The 9,980-nt window shown below is 38.1% G+C and overlaps 1 protein-coding gene across 7 annotated transcripts in view; it reads right to left on the bottom strand.

The window, feature by feature from the left end:
- The window catches only part of CCSER1 (coiled-coil serine rich protein 1), a 712,119-nt gene that overhangs the window by 232,446 nt on the left and 469,693 nt on the right, over positions 1–9,980 (bottom strand). For all 7 annotated transcript variants that reach the window (XM_035326089.1, XM_035326088.1, XM_035326092.1 and 4 more), the window contains one exon: positions 3,262–3,339. In XM_035326089.1, the coding sequence (XP_035181980.1) occupies positions 3,262–3,339 (78 nt within the window). The remainder of the gene's footprint in view (positions 1–3,261; positions 3,340–9,980) is intronic.

Below are 9,980 nucleotides of genomic sequence, written 5' to 3'. Positions count from 1 at the left end.
TCTTCATTGAAGTTAATGACTTAATGTAAGAACTTCAATTTACTTTTAATGACAAATCCACATGAACTCCAAGGCTAAAGAACAGTCTCTCAACTGCTGGAGACATAGTCTAGAAGTCAAGCAAAACAGAACATTATTTTCTTTTGGAGGTTAACCTGCCTCACAGCTTTCAATGCTGTAATCCCCTCTTCCTGCTTTAGGACATTCATTGTCCAGACAAAACAGCCGCACAGACAAGAGTCTCAGACAATAACATACTCTGTTTTCTTGTGTTTAAGCACACATATTTTGCACTACAAAATATTTGGCAACAAAGTGTTTAATTGACATTAATTTAAGGTAATCGCATCAGATGGAAGGGTCAAAGGCAATTTTGTATGTTGCGCACTAAGGAAGAAGACTAAAATGAAATAATTTTATCAGACACTGTAATGCATTGGAAAGAAAAGTGGTCTTTTTTTCAGTTGATATTCATGAATAAATTCTCTTGTGGAAAAGACTCAAAAAGAAGGACCACTCTCAGAATCAGAAAGGACTTAGGAAAAGAAAATAGAATTCTGAAGACAACTATTAGTTTATACAGTGAAATAAATTAATATGAAAGAATATAAAAGAAACTATTCTCCAAAACAATAACTTAAGGACTTCAGAAATACTACAGTTTGAAGTATATTCTGTGTTTACAACATCAGTGAAATAACGCTATTATTGATCTATCACTGTATCTATCATTTATCTATCACTTGTTTTTGAAGTTTTATTAAGGGTTAGAATATTTGACTTTTTTGGTTTTTTTTGCTTTACAGTGACGAGGGAATGAACTTATTTTTTCTGCTTACCTGTTAAACTAGATATCTTTAGTATTCAATGTATGCTGTGTTCAGAGTGTGTGACCAATGTGCTGAAAATTCTCTCTTGCGTTCTGTTTTGCATTTGACTATTTAATCTAATTTCACATTAGCATAGTCCTCTTGTAGTTACACATACTTACAGAAATCCTAGATAAAATGATGTACAGATACCACTTGCCAGGGTTACATTTTTCTTTTGAAAATCACATATACAAGCAAAGAATACCAATGCAATTGTCATTTTGCTACAATGTAAACACAGCTGAACTAATCATTACCTGTAATAACCAACTTTTTAAGAAAAGCTGCATGATCTAATAAATGAATGAGCAAAATTTGATAACACTAATATTATGAAAAGTGTTAAAATTATTTATTTGTACATTCTTCTTCATTCTTACATATCTTGAATTCCCTTCATGATGGTCATAGTAAGCATGACTCATTCCTGTAGATTGGTTCAACTTTCTCTGTAATGTAGTCCCGGTAACAAAATTCCTACAAGTATTCTCTACAAGATAAGTGTAGTTGGATGTGTTGTTTGATATAAAAATAATCCACATATCCTTTTGTTCTTCCATTACAATGTACTATATAAGAAAACATATGATTTCAACCATGACATGGTAGAGACAATTTACCATGGAAGGCTGAAAAATGTTTCACTACTGTTGAAGAGAATACTGTTAAAGAAAAGGTTATTATTGTTGTTGTTATCTTTAATACTCAGACCTCAGCTAGAAAACTCTATCTGTTTGGGGGAGGGTGGGGCATCTAATTTTACCACAGAATCAGCAACCCTCTACTGACAGAAAAATCCCCCCCTCCATAGGAAAAAAAGACTGGAAAAATAAGAAAAACACAGTTAACAGCATGAATCACTGCAGCATATACTACATATTTGGTTTGGGGCAGGGTAGGAAAAAACAACCAAATGAATAAATCAGAACTGTTAAAAAATATCCTAGAAATTGGTCACCGTCATTTGTAGTGGAAGACTTCTACTTAACATCTAGGCGCTTGGAAATAAAGTAGCTATTAAGGATAATTAGCCCCAGCAGAAAGAGGTACAGAATTGTACCATAAACAGTTTTAAAGGTATTTTTTGATATTATGGGATTTTCACCATCAGTAGATACACCTCACGGTTTCAGTATGCCCAAATGACACTGTTTCTATTTCACAGATGAATACAGCAGAATACATGAATGTAGCAGAATATACAGGCTCATATTTTGCAACCCATGCACAAGAAATCAGTGGAGGTAGGTACATTGAGTAAAATATTGACCCATTCCCTAAATGAAAAAAATACTTAGAAGAAAGAAAACAAAAAGTCCGCAAGTGTTAAGAGTAACATACATAAAAATAGTAATTATAAATATTTTTGTGCGAACTGTTTTTCTTACAATAATAATAAATATTCCTTGTTTGAATCAAATAAAAAAAAAAAGCATACTTGACTTCAATAACTTATTTTCTGATTAAAATGTGAAAAATTTCCTTTATTTTTAATCTTCACAAGACTATCTGAAGACTTGGAAGACAAAAACTTTAATGCTCCACTGATAAAAAACATGCTGAAAGAAAGGTTTCAAAACCTGCTTTGATTCCAGTGTTTCTTTTATAAATTGGAAGCAGCATATTGATATACATCAATGCAGAAACACATCCTTAGTTTGCAGAACAGTCTTTGGTGAGAAGTACTGTTAGATTCCGCTCAAATGATACAACAAAAGAACTGGTCTAAATATACAACTTTCTGGCATTCTTAATCACAGATTATTCAAGAAGGTTCATATAAACAAGTAAATTTCTCACATATATTCAAATGATGTCCCACAAAAATAAATAAATAAATAAAAAGGGAAAAAAAAAAAAGGACAAAAATGTTTTCTACTACGTTCTTCCATGGGGGTAAAAACTATTATTTCACTTTCCAGAAGAAATTTTGACTGATGCTCTTCAAGAAACAGAACTTCAACAATATTTGTCATAATTAGACTTATTCCATTATCTTCCAAAATTCAAATATTGTTTGGATAGCATATGGTGATTATAAACATAATAACCTCATTAATTTGTTAATAAGTGTGCAAATGACTGTGGACACTGAAAAAAAATTGCAATCCATTAATACATATCCTCCACGTTCACTTAAGCTAATTCTGAGCTGTTTGTAAACCATAAAATTAACAGGGTATTGGTATGCTGGCAGGTAGCTGCAATTATCTTCCCATATTGCAGAAGCCATTTGAAACTCAATTAAGAGCAAAGGATGAATGGTGTTCCAGTAAATCCCATTAAATCAATGCACAGACACAACAGCAGCAGAAGCAAACAGGCTGATAAAACTTTGAACAACCATAAAGATGATAAAGAAAAAGGACTGCTCAATACAGCTACTTACATCATGGCCTACAAGTTCTGTCTGCGTGGATTTATCTGCTTGGGAAACAAAAGCCTTCTGCAAACACTGAGCCTTTTCCTGTAAAACAAAATAGCATATCACAGGTGAGTCATCTTTTTTGCAGCTATCAAATAAATACAAAACTCATACATGGCCAGCTGTTCAGAAATGAATTTTACTATGACACTATTCTGACTGTGAGGTTTATTTCCTTACTATTATTTCCTATATCAACTTATCTTTCTCTTAAATGAACAGGAAAGTCCAACTCTGCAGGAGAGCTGCATCCACAAGAAGGATGTGGATGAAGAAGAAATTGATAGATTGTGAATAGTTCCCCCTGAGAAACAGGCAAGAGTGGGTTGAGAGCCTGTGGGTAAAATTAAAGATCTGACCAACGAAGGACATCTTGTGGTTGGGGCCTACTCCAGGCTGCATTATCAGGAGACGCCTGTGGATGAGGCCTTCTTGCTCCAACTACAGGAAGAATCCTGCTCACAGGCTCTCATCCTCCTTGGGGATTTCAGCCACCTGGATGTTTGCTGGGAAAGCCACGTGGCAGGCAGTAAGTAGTCCAGGAGACTCCTGGAGTCCACTGAGGACAACTTCCTCATCCAGGTATTAGACAAACCTACCAGAGGAGAAGCGTTACTGTACCAGGTACTCACCCATGCAGAAGAGCTCATTAAAGAGGTTAAGACTGGAGGAAGCCCAGGTTGCAGTGACCACACCCCGGTTCAGCTTGTGGTCTCAAGGGATACGGGCCTGGCTGAGAGCAAAGTCAGGACCCTGAACTTCAGAAGAGCCAACTTCCAGCTGTTCAAAGAACTAGTGGATGAGATCCCATGGGACACGGTCCTTAGGGACAGAGGATCTGATCAGAGCTGGCAACTCTTTACGGGTATTTTCCTTGGAGCGCAAGAGCTCTCTATTCCCATATATAATAAATCAAGCAGCATGGCTGAATAAGGATCTGCTGTTCAAACTTAGGTACAAGAAGGAAATGCACAGGCAGTGGAAGCAGGGCCACGTGCCCTAGGAAGAGCACAGAAATGCCGTCTGGATGTGCAGGGATGTGCTCAGGAAAGCCAAGGCACTGACAGAACTAAACTTAGCAAGGGATGCAAAGAATAACTAGAAGGAATTCTGCGGGTACATTGGCCGCAAAAAAAAGACTAGGGAGAGTGTAGTGCCTCTGACAAATGAAGATGGAGAACTGGTAACAACAAATGTGGAGAAGGCAGAGGTTGTTGGCAACTTCTTTGCCTTGGTCTTCACTAGTGGTCAGGCTTCCCTCATCTCCCTAGTCCCCGAACCTCTAGATGGTAGCTGGGGGAGCAGAGTGCCTCCCACTGTAAGTGAAGGATAAGTTCAGGACCTCCTGACACAACAGCTGCAAGTCTATGGGCCCTGATGACACGCATCCCAGCGTCCTGTGTGAATTGGATGATGTAGTCACCAAGCCACTCTCTGTCATATTTAAAAATCGTGGCAGTCAGGTCAAGTCCATGGCAACTGGAAAAAGCGAAACATTACTCCCATTTTTAAAAAAAAAGGTAGAGAGGAAGACCTGGGGAACTACAGACCAGTGAGCCTCACTTCTGTGCCTGGAAAGATCATGGAACAAATCCTCTTGGAGGCAATGTTAAGGACATGAAGGTGATCTGGGACAGCCAGCATGGCTTCACCAAGGGCAAGTCTTGCCTGACCAATCTGGTGGCCTTCTATGATGGCCTGACTGCATCACTTGACAAGGGAAGAATGACTGATGTCATCTACTTGGACTTCTGTAAGGCTTTTGACACAGTTGCATACAACATCCTAATCTCTAAATTGGAAAGATAAGGATTTGAAGGGTGGACAATTCAGTGGGTAAGGAATTGGCTCGATGGTTGCACCCAGATTGTGCCAACCTCCAGGTGGAGGTTGGTGACTAGCAGTGTCTCTGAGGCATCTACCTTGGGAACAGTGTTTTTCAGTATCTTCATCAATGACATCAGTATCTTCACAGACAATGGCATTGAGTGCACCGAGTTTGCAGATGACACCAAGCTGAGTGGTACAGAAGGAAGAGATGTTATTCAGAAGGACCTGGACAACCTGGAGAATCGGGCCCATGTGAACTGCAAGAGGTTCAACAAGTCAAAGTGCAAGATGCTGCACCTGGGTCGGGGCAATCCCAGACATGAGTACAGATTGGGAGAAGAACTCACTGAGAGCAGCCCTGCAGAGAGAGACCTGGGGGTTCTGGTGGATGAAAGGCTCAACATGAGCCAGCAGTGCGGGCTTGCAGCCCAGGAAGCAACTGCGTCCTGGGCTGCATCAAAAGAGGGGTGACCAGCAGATGGAGTGAGATGTTTGTCCCTGTCTACTCTGCCCTCGTGAGACCCCACCTGAAGTACTGCATCCAGGTTTGGGGACCCCAGCAAAAGAAAGATGTGGACCTGTTAGAATGAGTCCAGAGAAAGGCTACAAAGTTGATCAGAGGGCTGGAGCACCTCTAATATGAAGAAAGGCTGAGAGAGCTGGGGATGTTCAGCGTGGAGAAGAGAAGGCTCTGGAGAGACTTCATTGCAACCTTTCAATATTTAAAGGGGACTTATAAAAGAGGACAGATTTAGATTAGACGTTAGGAGGAAATTTTTTTCTGTAAGGGTAGTGAGGCACTGGAACAGGTTGCCCAGAGAAGCTGTGGATGCCCCATCCCTGAAGGTGTTCAAGGCCAGGCTTGATGGGGCCTTGGCCAACTTGATCTGGTGGGCTTAAAAAAAAAAAAAAAAAAAAAAGTTAGATGGTCTTTAAGGAGCCTTCCAACCCAAGCTATTCCATGATTCTACAATGTCACTGCAGTGTGATGGGAAGTAAGGTGTGATGCTTTATTCACAGCAGATGTAAGCCTTGAAAGGTAGCAGTTACAACTCAGAAATATCAGCACCACTCCAACAGCAAAAACACTATTTAATTTTACACTTTAGAAACATTAAGGAACATGCAAACTCCACAGTATAATGTCAGGACAACATCCTACTTGCCCGCTACAAACATGTTAGAAATGCCTAAAACGTTTCTTTGATATGTACTGATTTCTGCTTCTGCCAGCCCTTTCCCTTTGTATCCCAATTATTTTTTCGAAGTATCATGTGGAATCTCTGTGACAGACTCAGGCAAAGAAATCTGGCCATTTTCAAACAGGTACACCTCACAGGAAAGCATTTTGAGACTTCATCTGAAATTCACCCCTGATGAGAAATATTGATCCTCATTAAGTCCTTACATATACTGTAGGTTTTTTTTCTCAGGGAAATTATACGATGAAAAACTTGTAAATACATAGGATAAGGTAAGAAAAGGCACACAGGAGGGTAAGCTGTCATGAACAGAGAACACTAAAAGTCCTTTAGTGCACTGATTTATATTTTCTTATCTACCTAATCAGTTTTATTTTTCAGCTATACCGACAAAAAAATACTTAATTCATCTTAGAAGCAAATTCCTCAAGATCTACAAAAAAAAATAAAATATGTTTTCATATGCTGTCATTTTTGTAATATTAGTAAAACAAAATTTATGTAAATTGAAATTCAGGTTAAAGGAATCTTGAGTTGAATGAAACTCAGGCTTTACTGCAATAAAGACATGGAAACTTCACTATTTTCAGCTACTATTTGTGTTGTTTTTCAGAAGTACCTACTTATTTTAAAAATCAAATGTTGTTAATTTCAAGGCAAGATACACACCACTAAATTGAGTGAATTTTCACCCAAAGCTTGCAAACAACAGGAAGACAACAGCAAAATGCTCCTGTCTCTGGCATCTCAACTCTTCATAAATAAATAAATAAGTCAAAATCAGACCAAACACTTCACTGCACTGTGTTTCGTAGTGGTCCAGTGAAAGGAATCTCTCTAAAGACCAAAAAGGGACCAAATAATTTGTTTTTGAGATTATTTCAGATTTTTAAGATCTTGTCAACGAAATACATGTACGTGATTTTTTAAAAATAGACCACAGATAAACAGCTTTTCTTAATCATTCTGCATGTTGCCTTTCCTTTTTATTAATATATAGCATTAAGAGTACACTTGTATGGTGACAGGATTAACAGTACAAAAATTCTCATTCACTGGGTTCATCCTAATTAATTAAAATAGGCAAGAAGAACTGTTGGCAATTTTGAAGTCACATAGCAAGTCCGTAACACTGCCATCAGCGTTGATCACAAAAATGCCCTCTCATGAGTATGTGCTTGTATACTGGTTTTATTTTATGTTTGCAGTAAGTTACTGGGAGGTGCTGTAATAGGAAGATAAGAGGCATCATCTGATCACAAGCATGTAAAAATATTCTATGTAAAATAAAAAGAAAAAGGGGGGGGGGGAGGGGGGGGGGGAAAAAAAAAAAGAAAATAAAAAGATGTAAGCAAAGAGAGAGACAAAACAGCAGTATTCCTTGAATTGCAATAAGGTGCCAAAGTGAAGGTGCCAAAGCATTGACCAAAACAAGTTTAGTTCTAGAAAGACAACAAATGAGGGAGGCTACTGCAGTCAGAATGATGATAAAGACTGTCATTTGCATTAGAAACAGACAAGGAAAACAAAGTCACCCGGTGCCTTTCTCAAGATTTATATATCCCCTAAACGTGCGTGATTTACAACCTGTCAGCAAAAGCTACCTTGAGAATTTTTGGACTCATTACCCTGCTCTGCTACCACTACTGGAAAAAAAAATAGAAAAGAATACAACTAAAGCCTACCCAAAACAAACCTCAGCACCTACATTAAAAGTTCTGCAGACACGACCCGCGAGAGTTTTTCTGACACATGCCCTCCCCAGAAGGCAATAGTGAAAACCAGTCTCCTGCTTGGCTCCACTTGTCTTGGGAAACCAACAATCCACCTTTCATCTGCCAGGCACCCTTTCCCTGCCAAGGTATTCAATTAACCACTTACCTTACACTTCTTTCTGCCACCCAGCTTTCCAAGCATCGCAGCTTACCACAATAAGATGAAAACCTTGGGCTGACAAAAACATTCTACTTCATGATGACAGGACAGGACACTTAAGATAAAATAGCACATCAGAGGGATAGAAATTTCAGGAAATCTGCTTAATTATGTTTGGGAATCTGTTTTCAAAATTATCTGTTTTTCGACATCCCTCTTCTACCTCCACCAACTACACTTTCTAAGCCCAGCAATTTAATGACAGGTCACACAAAGTGCCAAGAAATCTCTGCTAAAACTGCAACGATCTGCTTTGAAGTAAGAAGAGTGCTTTGTATTTTGTCACTCATACAGGTTATCTATCTGTCCGTAATTCCTACTTTTTGCAGATGCTGACAAGCCAACAGCATTTAGAAATTAAATCAAGTATAGAAAGAAATATAGGGGGCAATGGATTCATGGGTAAGTGAACAAACTTAACTTCTGGCTATACTGCCCTTGCAGGAGGCTGAGTGAATAGCTGGTACTGCAAAAACAGCAAAAGTTTTGCACCCTGGGGAAGTCTCATACATTGAAAGGATCAATGAGTAACATATATATCGTCAGACGTCTCTTACCTCACTTCTCTACTAATCTGATTGTGAATTGAACTATCAATTCACCAAGTGCTTCCTCCTAATATGACATTGATAGATATTAAAAGTAGCAATTCATTGGAAGAAACTATAAAAATTGCACACACCAAAGCCTGTCAAAATCATTTTAACGTTTGTACATACCAGAATTGTCTTTGGCACTACAAGAACTACATTTTTTATTGTTACAGTTTGGGCTTTGATTTTTATCTATCCATTTTAACCTGCATGCTACAATATACAGTGAAGTAGCATAAAACACGAGGGGAACTACTCTTATTGCTAATGTTTTCTTGACAATATTCCACAGCAGAGGAATATCTGCATCAAACTGTACTTTAAATGTTACATACTCACAGAAATTACCCAGGTCCAGTTTAAAGCTACATTCCCAACAAATCCACATGGAGTGACAAATGTTCTGTATTGTTTGAACCACTACACTCCACCCCCCCCACCAGCTGTTTAGCCAATATCCCTTAATTGAGAGTAAATACATAAATATTGATGATTTAAATTTGTTCAGCTTAAATGAATACTGAAACTTTTTTTTTTTTTTTTTTTTCCCTAATGGTGGAAGTTTCACAGCCAAATTTGCCAAATTTCAAAACATGAACAAAAGTGGAATGTCAGCTGGGATAATGAAAAGCAGCTTTTCAAAAACATTTCAAAAGCATTTCCAAACTTCAGTTGTTTGGAATGGGAACGTCCTGAGTAAAAGATGTGCTTAGCCTTCAGAACTGCAAGATAGGTACTTGAGAAAGAGTAGAGTGAGTTACTAGCAGATTATTTATATTTAGAGAGTCAGTATAGGCTAATACATCTCAAAACATTACTAACTTTTTACAACCTTTCTCCTCCAAGCAGAAAAATGCTAAAACAATTTTCATAGCTTTGATGGTGACTAGGTTAAAATTCTCTTATCCAATTCCGTATCAGTGAAAGCATGGTGACCACTTGTGGTGCTTTGCTTAATTGCAAATTCCAAAATGAAAATTACCTTGAACAGACCACAATTTACCATACCATCTGTTTTAGATGAATCAGAAGTTCGTTAGCCTGTACAGCTGTGGCTTTCCTCGCTAAATAAGCTATTTTGTCTAGTTGGTAACATACTAAATGACTTATTTTACCAAATATA

This window comes from Oxyura jamaicensis, chromosome 4 (assembly GCF_011077185.1).
Source record: "Oxyura jamaicensis isolate SHBP4307 breed ruddy duck chromosome 4, BPBGC_Ojam_1.0, whole genome shotgun sequence".
NCBI classification, from domain to species: domain Eukaryota; kingdom Metazoa; phylum Chordata; class Aves; order Anseriformes; family Anatidae; genus Oxyura; species Oxyura jamaicensis.
Note: the sequence above shows the minus strand (reverse complement) of the source record. Positions and strands in the feature narration are given on the sequence as shown.